Genomic DNA, 22,468 nt, shown 5'->3' on the forward strand with positions numbered 1-22,468 from the left:
AGGCCCACCTCCCAGCTTCCAGGGAAGAGAGTGGCCTTACTGCAGCTGGAAACCTGGCCCCAAATTGCAACACCTACATCCTACAGAGAGGAGACAATTAGCAATGTTGTCTTGAGAATGGGACCGGGTTGCTGAGCTCAGAAACAGGGTGAGAGTCCTTCTATGTTTGCCAACCGTTAGCGGGCTGCCTGGCTTGGTGTTTGTTCACTAATAAAAGTGTTTTCTTTCCATTTCTATCTTTGTGGAGGAATTTTCTGGGGTGGGGAGAGATTTTGTTAAATTATAAATCTCCAACACCACACACACACACACACACACACACACACACACACACACACTCCAGGTATATCTGATCAAGTTTATTTACTGCACCCTGCAGAGAGAGACAAGATAAACTCAGTGCCAGCCTGAAAAAAAAAAAACAAAGAAAAAAACAACTAGATCTCAATAATCTAGAAATCTAGACACATCCTGTACGTGAAGCTTGAGGGCATCAAACTAACATTGTCCACTATCTCCACACATATCAGCAAGATGTTTACATCTCACCGTAGTTCTCAGGCCAACACTTTTTTTCTTTTTATTTCAATATAAAAAATAATAATAATAATGCACACGCAGCGGGGAATGTCTCAAATGCTCATGCAGGGTTTTTACATTCAAATGTCTCTTAGGAGTGATGTCCTGAGTGTGGACTCAGGAATTAAAACAGTCTGCTTAGTAAAATGCCTCAATGCTTGCAAAGAGGGTTTTTCCCTTTTGGATCAAGAGCTGGGTGGCTGGTTGTGGTTGGTAACGCAGAATCCCTTTTGTACCTGGGGGTGCCGTGCCTCACCTGCTGGGTACAGGTGCCGCGTAGCAAAAGACCTCAGGAACCACTCAGGTGCGAGCAGTAATGGCGAAAGGGCAGGACTGGGTGGGCACGTGCGAAGGAAGGTGGGCTCAGGCCGCGGGCTGTCCTTCCTTACGATTTAAGTGAACCGTGACAATGTGCCAGGTGACAGCAAGAACAAGCCCAACCAACGGTCTGCCGCCTATAGGGAATCCGCCTTCAAGCCCTTGGATATCGACATGCATGGGATGCATTGGTTAGATGGGTGGGATGTTGGGTGACCCCAGACACCAGCATCCTCGGTTCTGGGGAGTTCCCTTCACAGCGGTTTTTAGCCCCTGAGATGCTGTCCTGGGTTCCTACAATGTTAACGTAGATTTTGATGTTGGCTTTTGAGTTTGCACCCCCTCAGAACATCACGTATGAGTTGTCACTCATCACAAACGTAACATCCCCGAGAGAGACCACCTCGCCGCCCTGGGGGGGCTGGCGAGGGAGCTGGCCGGGCTCCCCGGTGGCCTCTTCCTCCGCTGTCTGCCGGTACACAGGGCTCGTCACCACTGTCTTGGGCATCTCGGCCAGCTGGACCACCACGGCCTCTTCCGGGAGAGACTCCCACTCCCCGTCTTCCATCTTATTCACATGAGCCACGTTCTGCGTGTCCTTGATCCACTCCTGCCAGGATGAAACACTGACTCAGGCTCCGTGCGGCAAACCCCTCCCCTCGGGGCCCGTGCATCCCCGGGACCCTGGCAGCCTCCCTCCGGAGGTGATGCCACCCCCAGCAGAACAAAAAAGCTCTCATGTTTAGTATCTTGGCATAGAGCTTGTGGTTTCAGACCCGCCTTTTTTTTTTTTTTTTTTTTTTTTTTTTTGCGGTACGCGGGCTTCTCACTGCTGCGGCCTCTGCCGTTGTGGAGCACAGGCTCCGGACGCGCAGGCTCAGCGGCCATGGCTCACGGGCCCAGCCGCTCCGCGGCACGTGGGATCTTCCCGGACCGGGGCACGGACCCGTGTCCCCTGCATCGGCAGGCGGACTCTCAACCACTGCGCCACCAGGGAAGCCCCAGACCTGCCTTTTGTCATCAGCCTCAAAGCGGCTGGCCTGTGGTCACTCCTCACACATGAGGACCGCCTGAGGGGCTTTTCCGGAACCCAAAACAGGAAACACAGATTCCTCCCCGCGCCCCCACCCCGCAGGTATGTTCTCTGAGATGGGAGTGACTTTTCAGAAGGAGGACTGTCACTCAGCAGGTCCAGGGGGCCCAGATGCTGAATCCTAACAGGTGCCCTGGGATTTCCTGATGCTGGCTGGGAGCACATCTGGAATACGGTGCTCCAGGGGACCGTATTCCACCGGGTGACTCCTCTGTTCCCTATAACATCTCCCTTCCCCGGCCCAGCCTCCCCCATCTCCTTCTTCTAGCCCCAAGTATTGAAAAGCTTCAGATTTCCTGTCCTAAACTCTGCTGTAACCCCCTCTCTTCTCCCTTGAAAGGAACTGGGACACCCCTAAATATGCCGCTTTTTCAGCTGCAGGCAATGGAGAATGCACCGCTGCAGAGAGGATTCTTTGCTCTCCGTTTATCCTCCCTAGAAGCAGGGCATAACTGTCCCTTTTGGCAAGGAAATGTACATTTGTAAAAGGTCACCCTGACCCTTCCAACTCCAGAGACAACACTTAGCACCTGGGAGAACTTGAGTCCGCATAAAATCTTACTAAAGAACCCTTATTTCTCATGCATTTCCTAGTCACCTTCTCATATCTTGCCTGCCACCCCCAAGTCCCCAACCCCTTTTCTTTTACTTGGTGTCTCCTCCACACTCTATCACCCTTTGTTTTCACTTGTTTTCATGTGCATACAAAATAAACCTTTTCTCTTCTTAATCTTTTTTTTTTTTTGGTCCATTTAATTTGCAGGTATCAGGGACAGAACTTAACAGGATAGAGGCATGTTTTTGTGGGTTTTCTTTCCATTTCTTTCCCTCTCCTACACCTGTAAGTAGTTTTAAAGTTCACCTTCTTGCTCCTCTGGAAGGTTAAATAGTGCATCCCTTCCAAAATAAAGATATGCCCCAGTGCTAACCCTCAGAACCTGGGAATGGGACTTTATTTGGAAATAGGGTCCTTGCAGATGTGATGAAGTGAAGGGTCTGAGACGAGGTCCTCCTGGAGGAGGGTGGCCCTACATCCAATGACAGGGTCCTTCTAAGAGACAGAAGAGGAGAGACACAGACACAGAGGAGAAGCCCCAAGACAAAGGCAGAGACGGGAGGGAGGCGGCCACAAGCTCAGGGACGCCTGGAGCCCCCAGAAGCTGGAAGGGGCAGAAAGGACCCTCCCCTGGAGCCTCTGGAGGGAGCGCGGCCCTGGGACACCTGGACCTCACATGTCTGGTCTCCAGGATGGGGGAGGATGAATGTGTGATGTTTTGAACCCCGCCGTTTGTGGCAGCCGCAGGGAACTGGCATAACTCTGATCCCATGGTCCCGTAAAGTCTACGCCTGGGTGTCCACTGCTGGCAATCTCCTGGGGACGCGGTGCTGATTCCCTCCGTCTCATTCCTCCCAACTCCTTAAGCATTTGTCGTGTGAATGAAACAACAACCATAAAGTTTGAAAAAGGAAGTGTAGGTTTTGTTGTCAGCTCTGCAGAGAGAACAGATTAAGAACACAACTTCCTGATAAGATCAGAAAGTGATTAGGCTGGAAAATCCCGTAGTGGGGGCCACTGATCTCCGGGGCTGATTTCAAGAGAAGCCACCCTCGGAGGCCCTTGGATCTGCTCTCTCTGACCCAAAGAGAAAAGAACGTGCTGCTGCTTTCAAATGCAAAAGGGCTCCCAGGCATTTAAAGAGGCTGCTGGAATAGAAGCGGGGTTTTACGTGGTGCACAGGGGGGTAGCAGGACGGCACAAAGCAAGCCTGTTTCTCAGGCCCAAGGACATGACGCTTACCTGGAAGTTACCTTGGTGAGACTCAAAGAGCCCCGAGAAGGTGAATCTGGGATCCGGCACGCTGGGCATGAGAACCTTCTTAACCCTGAAATGGACATGGAGGGTCTGGTCAGACAGGCTGGCGCCCCTGAGCAGGGCTGTGGACGTCCAGGCGGACAGACCCCACCCACCGCCCCGCCATGAGGGGCCCGGGATGGCTGCAGACTGTGACCCCAGAGGTTGCACACCTTGGCGGAACTGCGACCCCAATTTCAAAACATGTGCCCCGCTCCTACCCTCGCAGGTACCCTGCTCCCAGCATCCACGAGAAGCCCTCACCAAGAATGTGATATTAGGGGCGTGGAGCCCGTCTCTGCCAAAGAGCAATTCTTATTACCCAGGAATCACTACTTCTGTTGACACTGTGGACTGAATTGTGTCCCCACCTCCCCAAATTCATAACTTGAAACCCTAACCCCTCAATCTGACCGTATCTGGAGGTCGTACTTCTTAGGAGGTAATTAAGGTGAAATGAGGTCATAGACATGGGGTATGAATGTGAACAGGATACACCACCCCAAAATATGCCACTTGGGGATATTGTGTATTTGGAGGTGAAGGCACTTGAGAAACAGCAGAGGTAGGAGAAGCCCTCTGCCCTCCCCCACCCACCTAAAAGCAGACCACAAATTTCCCTCTTTACAAAAAAAAAAAATTCCATTTGTAAAGGTGCCCCCCCCTTTACCTGGAAATGGACGAGTCACTGAGAGGCACCAAGATGCTTCCACACAGACAACGTTTATCTGCCTGTAGTTTCCCCCACACATTTCTTAGTCACCCTCCCACTAGTTACCCACATCCAAACTCCCTTTTCATTTGTCTTCCTTTTCCACTTCTCCACAAATTATCACCTTTTGTTAAAATGGTACAGAAGCCCCCGAATTAACTGCCTTGTTAGGTGTTCACTTCCTTTCTACGAATCTCCACATGCTTAAGAACATTACATCAGTAAAGAAACATGCATTTTCTTACGTTACTCTGTCTTTGGTCAGTTTAATTCGCAGGCCCCCAGTTACAGAACCTAAGAGGTTTTCATCTAATAAGATGCTAACCCTGTGTGACTGGTGTCCTTAAAAGAAGAGGAGATTAGTACACAGATGCACAGAGAGGGACAACCGTGTGAGGACACAGAGAGGAGAGGGCCGTCTACACACCCAGGAGAGAGAAGCCTCAGGAGGAACCAGCCCTGCCCGCACCTGGACCTCAGATTCAAGCCTCCAGTACTGGGAGAAATAAACGTCTGTTGTTTGAGCCCCCCCCCCCCCCCGTCTGGGGTGCTTTGTTATGGCAACCCCAGGAAAATAATACAGTTGATTTCACCACTCGTCGTGAACAGGGACTTCCTTGAAGACAGGACAAGTGTTAGTTTTTTCCAAGAAGTGTACCCCTCAGATTCCCTCAGGGATGATTTCAGTTTTGTATTAAAAACATCAGACATGTCACCTGTCAACACGCTTATCTGATTGCTTCATCTACTCCCTTGGAGAGAACCATATTGCAGGCATCTGTTTGAGCTGGTCAAAGAGAGAAGAGCAGACTGAAGAAAAAATGGGGCGATTTGCAAGAATCAAGAGAAGCTGTATCCAACCATGACGGGACGTCCTTGAACTTGTCTAACTTAGCCTAGCTCAGACCCAGCCTGAGTTGTCCAGAATGGCGGTCCACGTTTCTCTATGCATCACTCCAGTCGTTGCTATGGAAACCTCATCCTAAGAAACAAAGATGGCACCCACGGCCCTGGGCATCAGTGCTTTCAAACATCATCAAGAAGTAAAAGGACCGGGCACAAGTACGTTTAAAGAAAGATGGAAATAGCAGTTGTTAAATTATTGCATGGAAGGTTAATGGGGAGAAATATTTAATATCATATTTTTGAAATGCTTTCTATGGTCTCAAAGAATATTGTTTTGCTGTATCTGTAAATGGATTTACAAAGCAGACAAGCTTTCTTCTTGTCCAGTTCTTCTCACCTCACTCACCAAATTGTCTCATTTAATAAATCTCAATAAAAATTAAAAGTGTTTTAAGTACCTGTCATTGTAACATGACAGGAGGACACAGCTCAATGGGGCGTGTGTTTGAAGCAAGGTAACGCTCTCATAGGAATGAGCATTCTTATGTCCTACTGTCTCCAAGAGAATATTTGTCAATGAATTCTGCAGATATCTCTGCACCTTTGGCATTATTTCCCTCTCTATTTTCTTGTCATATACCACTGGCAAAGTGTGTATTATAGAGAAAGTGATATTCAGCTAAATAATCATATCAGACAATTCTTTTTTTCCCCCCCAGTTCAGGGACATATTGGAACCAAAGCCCATGTGTCTGAGGATTCTGTCAGGGTCATCCTTACCTCCGTAGTTTCCATAAAGGCAGAAGGAGAAGGGAGGCTATCAGGAAGGTGACCATGCTAGCAAATAAAATAAAATTTGGGAAAAGGCTCTTTTCCTGGCACAAATCTAAAGCAAAACAGAATGAGGGCTGTAAGTTATCAAGATAATTTCAACATAATACTAGATCACACTCCAAACCCAGCCACCCACATTGTTTTTTCCTCTGTAAATGTCAGGGTCAGCAAATCTTGATTTTGGTGTGAAATGTCCTGGAAAGAGAGATGGTGACACTGGACAGGCAAACATCAGGAAGGAGGGAGTGTATATTTAACTCACTGCCAGGGGTATTTGAGGATATCAGGGCTTTCTTTGGTCTATCCATATCTATCATCTATCTATCTATCTATCATCTATCTACCTATCTGTCTATCATCTATCTATCTATCATCTATCATCTATCTATTTACCTACCTGCCTATCTACTTATCTATCTACGATATATATTTGTCTACTTACCTATCCATCTATCTAGCTATCTATCACCTATCATCCATCTATGTCTATCTATCTATATATGTCATCTATCTATCACCTATTTATATCTGTCATCTATCTATCATCATCTATCATCTATCAATCTATCCATCTATCACCTATTTATCTATAGATCTCTCTATGCATCTGTATCTATATCCATGGAACCACATTCATAAATGACACATTATTCTTGCTATGAAATAAAAATGAAAATTAGTCCAATAATGATGGAATCTAGAAGAGGAATTCTTCCACCGTGACCTCTGGAGCAGGACTTGGGGTCATCCGTGTTTTCAGGTGCCCCATTCCACCCTCCCCCCAACGTAGGGTGCTGGACCATGTTGTGCAGCGATGCTGTGTGACATTACCTGTTAGCTTGCCCCTCTGCTGGCGTATCACCTCTGACCAGTCACTTGGGTATGTGTCAGAGCCGTAGCTGGACTCCAGCGTTTTCACTCTGGCCCGAAAGAAATAACACTTCTCATCATCCAAACTGTCGAGCGTGACATTGCAGGTTTTTGCCTCCTTGGACTAGAGGGAAAAACAGACACGATGACCCATGATTGACCCAGACTTTTCATCTTCTACCAGGGATTCACACAAGATTCCCTCTTGCAGGATTTCCCTCTCTTGTTTCACTTCCTCTCTCTGCCCAGATATTTATCCTCCAAACAGCAGCAAAAACAAATGTGGCAGCACCTCTACACCTCCCTCCAAAAAGGAAAAAAAATTCGTTATGACAAACATGATGACAGACGCTTTTGAAGAATTACTAAGTTCTTTCTTTTAAAAAAAAAAAGTAATTTTTTAAAATAGAAGTATAGTTGCTGTACAGTATTATATGTTACGGGTGTACAATATAGTGGTTCACAATTTTTAAGGGTTAGACTTCATTTACAGTTATTATAAAATATTGCCTATATTTCCCAAGTAACTTTTTTTATGAATATAAAAGTAATGTATGCTGTGGCTTCCCTGGTGGCACAGTGGTTAAGAATCCGCCTGCCAATGCAGGGGACATGGGTTCGAGCCCTGGTCTGGGAAGATCCCACATGCCGCGGAGCAACTAAGCCCGTGCGCCACAGCTACTGAGCCTGCGCTCTAGAGCCCGCAAGCCACAACTACTGAGCCCACGTGCCACAACTACTGAAACCCGTGCGCCTAGAGCCCATGCTCCGCAACAAGAGAAGCCACCGCAATGAGAAGCCCGTGCACCGCAACAAAGAGTAGCCTCCGCTCGCCGCAACTAGAGAAACCCCGCACGCAGCAACAAAGGCCCAACACAGCCCCAAAATAAATTAATTAATTAATTTAAAAAGAAAGAAAAGTAATGCATGCTTACATTTGAGACTTTAGAAAACACACACACACACACACACACACACACACATACACACACACAAAGGCAAAATAAGACACTTAAAACCCGTCTTTATCCTAGCTCCAAAATACAATCACCATTAACAAATTGATATCATTTCTCTCCTTCCGGGGGTACGGTATTCATTGAACACAATATTTAATGTACACATTGCTTCTTATCACTAAATATTCTTCAAAATACCTTTTGATGGTTCTTAAATATTTTATTATAAATGCACCATAATTTGTTTGACTATTCACCTGCTGTATGCCACATAGGTGGTCCCTAAGTCCATGTATTTATTGTAGATAATGCTTCGATAGACGTCTTCGTGTATACAGCCTCATCCACATTTTGAATTATTCCCTGAGGATTGATTTCTGCAAAGGGAATTAATTGATCACAACAAGGACGGAGGTCTTAAAGTTTCCTGGTGTTCAACATCATTAAAAATGATCACATTTTATGATCAGCTATTTAGGAGAACTCCAGTATCCCTCTATTTTTTTTTTAATTTTAATTTATTTATATTATTTATTTTTGGCTGTGTTGGGTCTTCGTTGCTACGCACGGGCTTCCTCTAGTTGCGGTGAGTGGGGGCTACTCTTTGTTGTGGTGGGCGGGCTTCTCATTGCGGTGGCTTCTCTTGTTGCGGAGCACGGGCTCTAGGCACGTGGGCTTCAGTAGATGCGGCACGTGGGCTCAGTAGTTGTGGCTCCCGGGCTTAGTTGCTCCATGGCACGTGGGATCTTCCCTGACCTGGGCTCGATCCCATATTCCCTGCATTGGCAGGCAGATTCTTAACCACTGCGCCACCAGGGAAGCCAAGTATCCCTCTATTTTAATGTGTATTTCTTTGATGAGCAGTGATTCTATTCTACTGATTCCAGCCATTTGTCCGTCTTCTCCCTTTTTGGATGAGTGCCCCCTGCTTCTGTCACATACACCGGGCTCCACAATCACATGACCAAGTCCTTAAAATCAATCTCAGTATCTTTGTCTCTGTGTCTCTCCAGCTTCTCCACTGTTCGCATCTTGGGGATACTTACGTACACCTGGCCCGAGAAGACGTCCCTGCCCTCACCTGCCACTCGGCGTCAAAGGTGCTCTTGTGCTGGATTTCATACACGAGGCCTTTGTACCACAGGTCAGAGCAAGTCACTGTCACTGCTCCCTGATGCCACTGGAAGCTCAGATCACTCAGGGATCTGGGTTTCACTAAGAAGGAGAAATAGCACAATGACTAACGCCTCTGCCAAGATAAACATTCCACATCTCTGAAATTACAGTGGTAGCTGGGCTTGGATTCACTTTCCTCTGACTGTTCCAATCCTTCCTCTGATACCTTATGAGATGTGGGGTTTCCTTGTCTTTAGTACATTAAAAATAGAATTTTTAGCCAGCTCTCCAAGGACCCTTAGGTGTCTCGTGGAAAGAGCTCTCTGAAATTGCTTGAAAACCTTTTCTGTATCTGTTATGGGATGAATTGTGTCCCACCAGAAAAAGACACTTTGAAGTCCTGGACCCTAGCACCTCAGAATCTTTGGGAAGAGGATCATTACAGGTGTAATTGTTTAAGATAAGATGAGGTCATCCTGGAGTAGCGTGAGCCCTAATCCAGTATGACTGGCATCCTTATCAGAAGAGAAGAGACACAGACACAGAGGAGAAGCCACATGAAGACGGATGCAGAGACGGGAGGAGGCGGCCCCAAGCCCAGGGACGCCCAAGGTTACGAGCAGCTCCCAAGAATTGGGAGAGGCTTGGACAGATTCTCCCTCAGAACTTCCAGAAGGGACCAACCCCACCCACATCTCGACTGTAGAATTTCTGGTGTCCAGAACTGGAAGATAATGTTTACTTTAAGCAACCCAATTTCTGATCATTTTTTATGGCAGCCCGAGGAGACTTATACAATGTCTATGAGGGGTTGTTTTCAGGAGGGGGTCCATAGCTCTCATGGGATTCTGAGATGGACCTGTGACATCCCATCCCTCAAAACAGGGGGGGAAAAAGAAACTCTGCCTCACAGAAATCCAGACCAAAACATGAATCTTTGGAGAGAGGGTGTCACTACCTTTGTAGGATGTATCCTAACCCAACATGGACAGTCAGCCCTCAAGGTACTAAAGCACGTACGGTAACTGCTGATCCACAGACTCTTGCTGAGAAGAGGGTGTGTTCCATTCCTGATGGAAAAATATAGAACTTCATCTTTCTCTACTTCCAAGAGGCACCCGGCAGTGTAACCTTGTTGAAGGGTGTACTTGGAGCACGGTCTGTAGGCCTCATTGCTGCTTAACCTGTGATTTAAAAGGAGAAAAATTCAGCTATGTAGCATCTTAAAAATAACAACTTAAGGGCCGTTCCTTCGCTCCATGACTCTGTCACTGACTCAGATTGGGTACCACGTCACTCGCTTCAATGACCCCCTCCCCTTACAAAACTACAGCAAGACCTGTCGAAACAGAAAAGTACCCCTCTCTCAAATGTTTACCCCCCTTGAATGGATCTTGTAGGGCTCGAATTGTGGCCCTCCAAATGGCATGCCTACGTATCGATACTAACCCCGGAACCTGGGAACAGGACCTCATTAGGAAATAGGATCTTTGCAGAGGTGATGAAGTGAGGGGTCTGAGATGAGGTCCTCCTGGATGATGGTGGCCCTACACCCCATGACAGGGTCCTTCTAAGAGACAGAAGACGAGAGACACAGACACAGAGGAGAAGCCCCGGGAAGACAGAGGCAGAGACGGGAGGGATGCAGCCACAAGCCCAGGGACGCCTGGAGCCCCCGGAAGCTGGAAGGGGCAGGAAGGAGCCTCCCCTGGAGCCTCAGGAGGGAGCGCGGTCCTGGGACACCTTGACCTCAGACATCTGGTCTCCAGGATGGGGGAGGATGAATTTTCCTTGTTTTAAGCTGCCCAGTTTTGGGTACTTTGTTGCGGCCGCCCTAGGAAAGTAATTGACCTGCAGAGTAACCCAGCCCTTGACTCAAAGAGGCATTTTTATTTTCTATTGGAGTAGAGCTGATTAACAGTGTTGTGATAGCTTCAGGTGCACAGCAAAGTGAATCAGCCACGCATATACATGTATCCAGTCTCCCCTCCCATCCAGGCTGCCACATAACATTGAGCAGACTTCCCTGTATTATACAGTAGGTCCTTGTTGGTTATCATTTTTTTAAAAATAAAATTTATTTATTTACTTTTGGCTGCATTGGGTCTTTGTTGCTGCGCGTGGGCTTTTCTCTAGTTGCGGCGAGCGGTGGCTACTCTTCGTTGCGGTGTGCGGGCTTCTCATTGCAGTGGCTTCTCTTGTTGTGGAGCACGGGCTCTAGGCACGTGGGCTTCAGTAGTTGCGGCTCACGAGCTCAGTAATTGTGGCTCGCGGGCTCTAGAGCGCAGGCTCAGTAGTTGTGGCGCACAGGCTTAGTTGCTCCGGGGCATGTGGGATCTTCCTGGACCAGGGCTCAAACCCGTGTCCCCTGCATTGGCAGGCGGATTCTTAACCACTGCGCCACCAGGGAAGTCCCTGGTTATCCTTTTTAAATGTAGCAGTGTGTACATGTCAATCCCAAACTCCCTAACTATCTCTTCCAGGAGACATTTTTAATAGGGATGTCCCAAGATTGGGTATATCTTTGAGGCTTCCCTGCAGTATTAAGAAGAAGCCTATAGGACTGAGTGTGAGACCAGCTTATACTCCATCCTTAAGATCTCAAACCCAAGCAGTGATGAGACGAAGAATTATCTCCTTTATGATTAAAGAAATGGATGCGGGACTTCCCTTGTGGTTAAGAATCTGCCTACCAATGCAGGGGACACGGGTTCGAGCCCTGGTCTGGGAAGATCCCACATGCCCCGGAGCAACTAAGCCCGTGCGCCACAACTACTGAGCCTGCGCTCTAGAGCCCGCGAACCACAACTACTGAAGCCCACATGCCTAGAGCCCGTGCTCTGCAACAAGAGAAGCCACCGCAATGAGAAGCCCGCGCACCGCAACAAAGAGTAGCCCCTGCTCGCCGCAACTAGAGAAAGCCTGTGCGCAGCAAGGAAGACCCAACGCAGCCAAACATAAATTAATTCATTCATTAAAAAAAAGAAAAAAGATATAATCAAATATCTATTTAAAAAAAAAAGAATCTAGGTGGTTTCGAGCATGAGTCAGTCATCACTCCGTTAGAAGGTCTGGAAGCTGTGGCTACAGCTGTGGTGAGGCCTGAGAGCTAGAGAGCACACACATGCACACTTGCACCTTCTGATCCTTCACACGCTCGCGTCCTGGGCCTCCCAGCTGTTGACATCTTAGAAGAGGAAATATTTTAGCCATGGGCATGGTTTTCCCTTCCTCAGGGCACTTACTTTTGGAGGAATGTCAAATTAGTCCCGGGGTATTCACTTGCGTTCCATGTAACCTTCACAGTTTCGAAATTGAAGTTGATGATTTGAAGCTGCAATGTTTCTCCTGGGTAAAAAGACACACATAGAGTAGACTTCGAGGCGATGCTGGAAAGAGCTTGAAATTTGTAAAATGATGTCAGCACTCATGTTATAAGAATGATATAGTGCTTTTTAAAAAAATTTGATGATATATTTTATTTAACCCTATATATCCAGAATATTATCATTTCAACATGATATCTATATCTATCTATCCATCTATCTATCTACCTCTATTATCTATCTCTATTATCTATCTATGTATCTATCCATCATCATCTAGCTATTATTTATCTACTATCTATTTATGTATCTAACATCTATATCGTCTATCTACCTATCATCTATCTTGTCATCATCTATCTGTTACCTATGTCATCTATCTGTAATTATCAACAAGATATTTTATATTCTTACTATGTGTCCAGAGTCTGTTACGTGTTTCATACTTATAATACAAGAATGATAGAGTGCTTTAAAGGGACAGAGAAAACCAAGATTCTCACAAACAAACCGGTCATGACTTATGTCAGTAAGACTGCAGGATCTATGAAGGTCGGTGAGAAAACTCAATCACTTTGAGAGACAACAGTCAGTGCAAGATTACAGCGGACTTTCTTCTCTCGTTGGCAAGAGGTAATGATTACCGGTTAGTGTGAAGAGTAAACGGTGAGTGCTGACTGTGTGTCCAGAGGCACCATGTTTTGTGGGCACACAGAGAGGAACTGGACACTGTCCCCCATCCACCAAAGTCACTGTCTTACTCAGAACACCACACATGACGAGTCGAGGAAAAGCTCAAGGTCAAGTGAGTCCTTCAATGTTTGCTTTACACGCTACTTAGGCTCCACACCTGTCAGAATGGCCATCATCAAAAAGACCACAAATAATAAATGTTGGTGAGGGTGTGGAGAAAAGGGAGCCCTGGTACACTGTTGGTAGGGATGCAAATTGGTGCAGCCACTGTGGAAAACACTACGGCAGTTTCTCTAAAAGATAAAAATAGAGCTGCCATAGAAACCAGTGATTCCACTCCTGGGCATTTATCGCAAAAAAACAAAAACTCTAATTTGAAAAGACACATGCACGCCAATGTTCATAGCAGCACTACTTGCAATAGCCAAGACATGGAAGCAACTTAAACGTCCATCAACAGAGGAATGGACAAAGAAGATGTGGTGCATATGTACAGTGGAATACCACTCAGCCATAAAAAAGAAGGACATAATGCCATTGGCAGCAACACGGATGGACCTAGAGCTGATCATACTGAGTGAAGTAAGCCAGAGAAAGACAAATATCACATGATATCACTTAAATGTGGGATCTAAAATATGACACAAACTAGTGAATGTAACAAAACAGAAGCAGACTCACAGATACAAAAACAAACTAGCGGTTAAAAGTGGGGAGAGGGAAGGGGGCGAGTGGCAAGATAGGGGTAGAGGATTAAGAGGTACAAACTATTACATAGAAAATAAATAAGCTACAAGGATATATTGTATAACACAGGGGATATAGCCAATATTTCATAATAACTCTACATGGAGTATAATTTTTAAAAAATTATGAATCCCTATGTTGTATACCTGAAACATATATAATATTATAAATCAACTCTATCTCAATTTTAAAACTCATAATATATATTTTTTATAAATTTATTTATTTATTTGTTTTATTTATTTATTGGCTGCGTTGGGTCATCGTAGCTGCACGCGGGCTTTCTCTAGTTGCGGCGAGTGGCGGCTACACTTGATTCCAGTGCACGGGCTTCTCACTGTGGTGACTTCTCTTGCTGCGGAGCACGGGCTCTAGGGACACAGGCTTCAGTAGTTGTGGCACACGGGCTTAGTTGCTCCGCAGCATGTGGGATCCTCCTGGACCAGGGCTCAAATCCGTGTGCCCTGCACTGGCAGGTGGGTTCTTAACCACTGCGCCACCAGGGCAGTCCCAAAACTCATTATGTATATATATATATATGTATATATATATATATATATATATATATATATATATATATATATGTTTTTTGTTTTGTTTTTTTTTTTTGCCGTACGCGGACCTCTCACTGTTCTGGCCTCTCCCGTTGCGGAGCACAGGCTCCGGACGCGCAGGCTCAGCGGCCATGGCTCACGGGCCCAGCCGCTCCGTGGCCTGTGGGATATTGCCGGACCGGGGCACGAACCCGTGTCCCCTCCATCGGCAGGCGGACTCTCAACCACTGCGCCACCAGGGAAGCCCTCATAATATATTAAAAATAAATAAATAAAATGTGTACGTTTTTTCTTCATCCCTCTGAAATATATGTAGAGACTTTTCGAAGTTAGTGAGCTTTTTCCAGATTTGGGACCTAGGCACAACCTTCTCAAGGGAGCCAACTCCTTGAAGAGCAAACATGAACGGTGTGGAGCCCCATTTCCGTGAGGGGCTAAGAGTCTGGCTCCAGGTCGTAAAAGCACCTTCAGTCATAAAGACAGGAGTTAATTTTTCCCTTGGAGAAAGCCAGTGATCTGACCCAGGTGGTCCCTCCACCTGGAAGGTGAGTTTAGGAAGAATTATGGTTACAAATGGTGCCGGGACGTCCTCCCGTTTGAGAATGCGGGTGCAGTGGCTGGTGTCCACCTTGCTCTAGAAGAGGGTTTGTGTCCTGTCAACCTCTTTCTCAAAAGGCATGTGCATCAGAGCGCAGGCTTGTTCAATGCTTGTTCAGTCATGAAACCGTGTCTCTCTTATCTCTACCTTGGTGGAGAAGAATTCTGGGTTGGCGAGAAATGCCAGTTTTGATTCTGTTTCTCCAGTACCATCAGAAACACCTCCATCTCTCCAGAAATTACCGCCAACCTGGGCCATCGGTGGTTAACCATCCTGGTGGCACCATTGCCCCTGAGAGATACCATCTCATTCCTGTGACTTCACTGTTCCCACCTGAATGTCGGCTCCCGAACGGAGAGCGCTCAGGGCCAGCAGGACCCGTTGTTGCTTAGAAAGTGTGTGCTGATTTTATGGGATATTATGAACTTATTCGGAAATTTTAAGAGATGAAGGTGTAAATGGCAAAGTGTACCAGGACAGCCCTGGTGACAAAGGTTGTCTGCACCAAGGCAAGGGTGGGGGTGGGGGGGTGTCTCTGGGTGTCGATTTCCTCGTGCTTCTTTTGACGCCGGTTCACAAGCGTTCACGAGGGTTAGGCGTGTTCGGGGCAAAGGCGTATTATCACTAGCCCCAACAGAAACACAGTAGCCTTATGTGGAAATATGATCTGAATCCCCAATGGAGTCGTGAAGTCTGAATCTGTTGGTTCAAAATGGATCGACGGCATGGAAATGGCCCTGGAGGGACCTCCCTGCGCAGCTCCGGGACCTCGGGTGGGATGGGGCGAGGCTTTTCTAAGACTGTGCCCAGTGGGACCGCAGGTGTTCACACACCTGTGATGACCTCGGCAAAAGAAAAGCAGGCAAACCACAAAGGCCTTTCGTCAAGCAAGTTCTGCATTTTCCAGGAAGTTCCTACAAAGGTTCTGAGTGAGCCCGGCTTCACAGAGGGATGAGAACCGCCTCGGGTGGGACCCTCTGTGCATCCACGACCTTAACCCCTACTTCTGCCCGCGGATGCGCTTCAAGTGGGTCAGAGTCTAGAACTGGTCTGAAGGGCTCTTTCTTCACTCAAACTGCACGTGCGCAGTGGTGGCCGGTAGAGGGGGGCTGTCAGAAGGGAGCTATGGGTCTCAAGGAATCTGTGGGCACAGGGGGCCCCGCTCGCAGCCAAATCTCCCCTGCCTCTGCCTCCTGTCGCTGGCAGACGGGGTCCTCGGTTCGGCCACGTGGGGACAGGGCACCGGGCGCCACACAGGGCTAGGGAATCATGCGGGTGCCAGCCCTGGGGACACCCCACATCCAGGCTCTCTCACCCTCCTCACTGTGTCCACTTGATACCCAGTCTGCAACCCCAGGGCTGCAGCAAAGAAGGCCCCTAGGGACCCTTCCAAACCAGGTAGGCGAGAGGCCAGCTCGGACGTGGACGGTCAAGCACGGGGTGACGCCTGGGGACGGTTCAGAAGCTACATGTCACGAACGTGCCACCACCTGCTCCCATCCGGGCCTCCCTTGAGCTGGAAAGCAAATCGAAGCTGTCTAGTGCAAGAGGGGACCAGATACCTCCCGTCCGCCCCCTCCTGTTGCTGCCTTTTGACAAAGCTTGTAAGGTGATCGTGCAGCCTGGAAACAATTCTCTGGAAAAGCCCCAGGAACCAGGCTCTGCGGACAGAGGGCAAAGGTGACGCTGATCATCGTTCTCAGAAGGCGCGGCCAGCCGTGGGATGGGATTCAAGGGTGACCCGCGGACAACGGGTGACCGGGGAGGCTCTTGTCTTTCTTGGGGGCACTGTGGCGGCATGATCTCACCACGGGAAGGGAAATGTTAATTCAGACAAAAGCCTTTCACCTCTTTGGAGGCAGACAGAACAGCAAAGCAGCCCAGATTCTCAGTTCTGCAGACAAGAGCTCTTCTATTGATTCTTTTCCCTTCAGACCTAATCCTGAGCTCAGTCAAGAGTGGGTCCTGGGGCTTCCCTGGTGGCGCAGTGGTTGAGATTCCACCTGCCGATGCAGGGGACACGGGTTCGAGCCCTGGTCTGGGAGGATCCCACATGCCGCGGAGCAACTGGGCCCGTGAGCCACAACTACTGAGGCTGCGCTCCGCAACAAGAGAGGCCGCGATAGTGAGAGGCTCACCCACTGCGATGAAGAGTGGCCCCCGCTTGCCACAACTAGAGAAAGCCCTCACACAGAAACGAAGACCCAACATAGCCATAAATTAATTAATTAATTAATTTTAAAAAATAATTTAAAAAAAAAAGAGTGGGTCCTTTGCAACAGGCAAATGGAGCTTTGCCCGAGACTCAGGAACCTGTGTAAGCCCTTGTCACTTTGACAAAGAAAACACTGCAGTTGCAAAAGACACCATAAAAAGAAGAGAGCTGAGATGTTCAAAGAAAGGGCATTTCAGGCAGACAAATGGCTACGTTCGCCAGCGTTGACTTACTCAGCTCCGTTTCTTCTGAAGCCATCAGATGTCCCAGCAGGAAGAGAGCTGAGGCTGCCCAGGGCAGAAGGATACGCCTCATGCTTGAAGGAGGAGAAAGCAGTGAGCAGAAGGTCAGCGCCTCAGCTCATCGTACACAGGTCACCCCGTCTTTAAAATGTGGAAAAGAAACTCGGGAAATGACTACAGGAAACAGCCATGCTTTATTTTAAAAGATGACTCTTGTCAAAAAAAAAAAGTGCAGGATCATTTTTTCAGCCCCGCCGAGCACTTTTGCAGCCCCGCCGGATACATCTCACTTGAAACAGTATCAGATATGATCTGCACCCAGGATTCTCACCCTCTGCTGGGTTGTGAGAATCCTGCGTTTGGAGGTCGAGGTCCAAGCGCGGTCCTGCAGCCCTCGTCTTGCTGAGGCTTCCTGGCTGCTCACCCAGAAGCAGGGACGCTTGGTCCCCCTCCCAATGGCCTCAAGCAAGCAGGGGACAGCATGGTATCCATAAAGGACAAAGTTTGGGGACGTGCAGAATCCCAAGGAGAATCGTTTCCCAGATGTTACCAGGGAGATTTGTAGGTGGGCTTTTTCCCACAGAAGCAAGCCTGGATTGATCCCCAGTGGCCAGTTTATGGCCCCCATGTCTGCCTCCAAATGTGCCCCCGGGAGTGGGTGACTCTAACGCAACATAACACCCACCGTGATAACTGTGCTTGTAAAATCATGTCAAAACTACAAAGCCGCTTCACAGATATGCACTGACAGAATCTGTGGGCAGCGGGAGATGGGCAGAGTAAACACCAATTGCTCCATTGTAGAGTTAAGAACTCAGTTTCCCAGAAGCAGACAGCGGCCGATTGACTTCCAGTGGCGTATTGCAGGGCAGGCTGAGACTCGGGTCTTCCTGGCGCCAGATCAGGGGTGCTTCCACCGTGGGCATCCTTCTGGAGGTCAGAGGTCCAACACTGCTGTCCCTGGGCTGAAATCCAGGTGTGGGCAGGGCTGGCTCCTTCCGGAGGCTCCGGGGAGAATCCGTCTTCTTGCCTTTCCAGCTTCTAGAGGCGCCCACCTTCCTCAGCTCATGTCCCCACGTGACACCAACCTCTGCTTCTCTGACTCTGAACCTTCTGCTTCCTTCTTGCAAGTAAGGGCCCTTGTGCCCACCTGGATAACTCAGGACACTCTTTCCATTTCCAGATTCTTTTTTTTGGCCGTGCCGTGGCGGCTTGCAGGATCTTAGTTCCCTGACCAGGGATCGAACCCAGGCCCCCTGCAGTGAAAGCACAGAGTCTTAACCACTGGACCACCGGGGAAGTCCCCATCTCCAGATTCTTAATCACATCAGCAAAAGGTCTTTTTTTTTTTTTTTTTTTTGCGGTACGCGGGCCTCTCACTGTTGTGGCCTCTCCCGTCGCGGAGCACAGGCTCCGGACGCGCAGGCTCAGCGGCCATGGCTCACGGGCCCAGCCACTCTGCGGCATGTGGGATCCTTCCGGACCGGGGCACGAACCCGTGTCCCCTGCATCGGCAGGCGGACTCTCAACCACCGTGCCACCAGGGAAGCCCTGCAAAAGGTCTTTTGTCCTGTCAGGTGACATATTTGCAGTTGCCAGGAATTAGGACGTGGACATCTTTGGGGACATTAGTCTGTCTACTACCCAGGGATTACGACGTGGACACCTTAGTGTGATAGATGATAGATTGACAGACACAGACATGCATATATACTCATGTACCTTGATGACAGATTGATGATAGATAAGTAGATAGATGATAGTGAGATAGATGGTAGGTAGATGATAGATAGATAGATAGATGATAGATGATAGATAATTGATAGAAAGCCTCTCATGCTAGCTCAGGGCTTCTCAGCCTCAGCACTCCTGACATCGGGGCTGGGCGACGCTCTGATGTGGGGCATCCTGGGCCCTGTGGGGGGCGGAGCAGCTTCCCTGGTCTCCACCCACCAGGTGCCAGGAGCTCCCCTCCCCCCATCCCCCCGCCCCCAGCCAGGACAGCCAAAGGGCTCCAGGCATCCCTCAGCTTCCCTTTGGTGGGGGGGCCCCTTATCCCTTCATCTCCCCCCACTGCTCCCTCCTTCCCGCCATCCAGGGCAGCTAGAGCTTCTAGCTCTTTTCCAGAGCAGACCTTGCCCTGAAGGAACTGTTCATTTCAGAAATTTTACCTACAAAAGGAAATACTCAGGCAGACCACACGGGGAGAAAAGGCCTGGGAGGCCACTTTGAGGTCGGAGAAGAAAGCCAAGCCTCACCGTGGTGCTTCTGCAGTAGGGATGGGGATCCTGTGAGATTAGGATTTTATGGGAACAGAGATGAGTGGTCCCCGAAGATGGGTTCTCACAGCTCCCCGGGTCAATGACGTGAAAGAGTGTTTGCCCTTCGGGAGGACCCAAGAGGCACAAAGAGAGGCTCGGAAGCCGCGGTGCTCTCTCGCACTCCCTGGAAAACTGTGACAGGCTGTCCCCCCATGTTTTACGGCTCTGAGACGCTGGACCGCTCCGAGAAGGGTGACCCGGTGGGAAAAGCATGATGGCCGGGGTTGTGCTACCTCGGTGAACTGCGCGGGAAGGTTTTGCGTTCTCTGGTCCTGCCCTTCGCGGGCGCATAAACCTGGGCGGGGCGGGGCGGGGCGGGGCGGGGGGGAGAAAATGGGCAGGCGAGCCGTCCCCTCCCTTCTGGATTCCAGAATGGAAACAAACTGCACGTGAATCTCGGAGGCCACGGCCATGTCTCGTGGAGATGACACATCAAACCGCACGCCGTCTCCTTCCCACTGTCCGCCCTCTGCGCTCAAAGCCACAAACGGGTACTGTGCCGTGCGCTCTTCTCCGTATCAGAGGTGCAGGGTGAGTCAGCAGCGAGAAAAGCAAAGAGGAGGGAGGTTATAAGACGTGGGTGTGAATGGAGCTGGAAACGTCAGTGTTCCTGTGCTTTCTTCTGTTCTGCCCACTCCCCCTGCGTGTGGGAACGATTTGGGTGACCTGTGGCTGTAGCCCCAAACACCCCAAAGCTCAGAGGCACCCATGGACAGCAGCTTGTCGTGTCTCCCGATTCACAGACTGGTTGGGACTCAGATGCTCAGAAGCTTCAGTGTCGGCTGGATCCATCGTCAGCGGGAGGACTGATTGAGTGGGAATGTTCTAGAAGCTTTGCTCACACACCTGGCCTCTGGACTGAGTAGTAGCTGACAGCCTGACCGGTCCCTTCCCTGACCGGAAGACTTGACTGCATGGAACGTTCCACAAGGTCCGGTCACTTCCGCTGTCTTTGATTGGCCAAAGCAAGCCACGGGCCAGCCCAGACTCAAGCGACAACGAACCCCCTTGGGAGGAGCTGGAAAGAATTCACACCCATCCAAATTTCTCCGCAATAGCGATCTCTGTCTGATCAGGTTCCACGTGATTTCCATAAAAGACAGCTCTTTCTTACATGAAGTCAAGATATGATGGGTTCGCAGCAATGATAATGAACCACAGTGTTGGTTCCACCAGCCTTAAATGTCCAGCTTCTGCCACACCGAATCGTGTCAGAATGTGCAGCGTGACACGACCTCTCACCTCTACTCCGGCACTGGTCTGTTCCTGAATCTGCCCGGCGCTGCTGGATGTAATGTCGAAAAGGCACGGGTTGGGGGGGCGCAGCTGAAAGCCGTGAGCTGCGTGCTTTGCTCTCAGCGAAAGCAATCTTTAATCTCAGTGAAAGCGTGTCGGGGTTTACTGTGTATTGAGAACTATTGCATGACGGAAGGGTTTCCCCGCTCAGCAGACAGCAGAGGCCTGGGAGCGATGAACGTAGCACAGCGGCATTTTTACAGCACAGAACCATGTGGGAAGCTCTTTGCTATTTCATTTGTTTGAGGAGAGATTTGAAGATGGGCAGCTGTACTGATCCAGAACCTTGGAAACGGAGGGATTGGCTTCGGAGGGGGCGTGAGTGGAACTCAGGGGGCCTATGCATCTGGATCTGGGAGAAGGATGCCTTGTCCGCATGTGGTTACGTTAACAGCTCTGTCTGAGGACGGGCCAGCAGACACCATCGGTGTAGAGCATGGACCAGTGCACAATGCTTACTTATATCACAAGCCAAAGAAAACTCACTTCTTAATTGCATGGTGTGTTCTTGGCCAGAGAGTTACAACGTTGAGTACAAGGGCCTGCCTCTGCTGAGTAACGTTCCCTTCATAAACAAGTGAGTCTTGGAAGAGCTGACGTTTTTGTAGCCCATCCCAGCCTCCTGTCTTGCCCTGCTCCATCCCACCTATCCCCAAACCCAGCCTGGCTTTGCACAGAAATACCAGGAAGGGGTGGAGGAAGTGACCAATGACATGGGCAAAAATGGGGGAACCAGAGCAGTTCTCCTGGACTTCTCCTAGAACGAGGAAATACAATTCGGCTAAGGAAAAGGTCTTTATGTGTGATGTGATAAAGTCTCATAAATGAAATTACGAGTTCAACACTAGCTAAGTGGAGGCCTAATTAAATGTAACGTGTTGGCATAGTCATGCAATGATGATGGGCTTAGTAGGACTCTGTTGGTCTGTGTCTACACATCCCGGGTGCATATGGTGTCCACCCTGTGTCTGACACGCAGAAAGTGTATAATCCTGAAAGCTGACAGAGGGACAAATGGAGGAACATATGGGTGGATGAATGGATGGCTGGCTGGCTGGCTGGAAGGGTGAATGATGAATGGACAGATGGGTGGGTAGAATCATGGAAGAATCATCCAGTCTGGGTTCTCAAGGTCCCTGAAAGATGTTATTGTGGATTGAATTTCCCCCTAAATACATATTGAAGCTCTAACCCCCAGAACCTATGCCTATGACCTTATTTGGAAATAGGGTCTTTGCAGATGGTCAAGTTAAGATGAAATTTTGAGTAGGCCCTAATCCAATATGACTTGTGTCCT

The 22,468-nt window shown here is 48.9% G+C and overlaps 1 protein-coding gene across 1 annotated transcript; it reads right to left on the reverse strand.

The window, feature by feature from the left end:
- Positions 1-1,153: 1,153 nt before the first annotated feature.
- LOC137217880 (cytokine receptor-like factor 2) lies at positions 1,154-17,627 on the reverse strand. Its single transcript, XM_067724880.1, has 8 exons — positions 17,546-17,627; positions 12,425-12,524; positions 10,200-10,363; positions 9,145-9,278; positions 7,066-7,228; positions 6,181-6,286; positions 3,789-3,873; positions 1,154-1,507 (listed from the first exon to the last, which is right to left on the reverse strand). Exons 1-8 carry the CDS (start codon positions 17,625-17,627, stop codon positions 1,241-1,243), a joined length of 1,101 nt encoding a protein of 366 aa, XP_067580981.1. The 3' UTR covers positions 1,154-1,240.
- Positions 17,628-22,468: the final 4,841 nt, after the last annotated feature.

Source organism: Pseudorca crassidens, chromosome Y (genome assembly GCF_039906515.1).
Source record: "Pseudorca crassidens isolate mPseCra1 chromosome Y, mPseCra1.hap1, whole genome shotgun sequence".
Lineage (NCBI taxonomy): Eukaryota > Metazoa > Chordata > Mammalia > Artiodactyla > Delphinidae > Pseudorca > Pseudorca crassidens.

Bases quoted from the DNA above. Each gene is read 5' to 3' on its own strand.
- LOC137217880 (XM_067724880.1), bottom strand. From the start codon at position 17,627: ATGAGGCGTATCCTTCTGCCCTGGGCAGCCTCAGCTCTCTTCCTGCTG. The intron at 12,525-17,545 runs GTAAGTCAACGC...TTTACCCAGGAG, and splicing joins TTCAGAAGAAACGGAGCTGA to AAACATTGCAGCTTCAAATC. The intron at 7,229-9,144 runs GTGAGGGCAGGG...TTTTCCCTCTAG, and splicing joins CCTTTGACGCCGAGTGGCAG to TCCAAGGAGGCAAAAACCTG.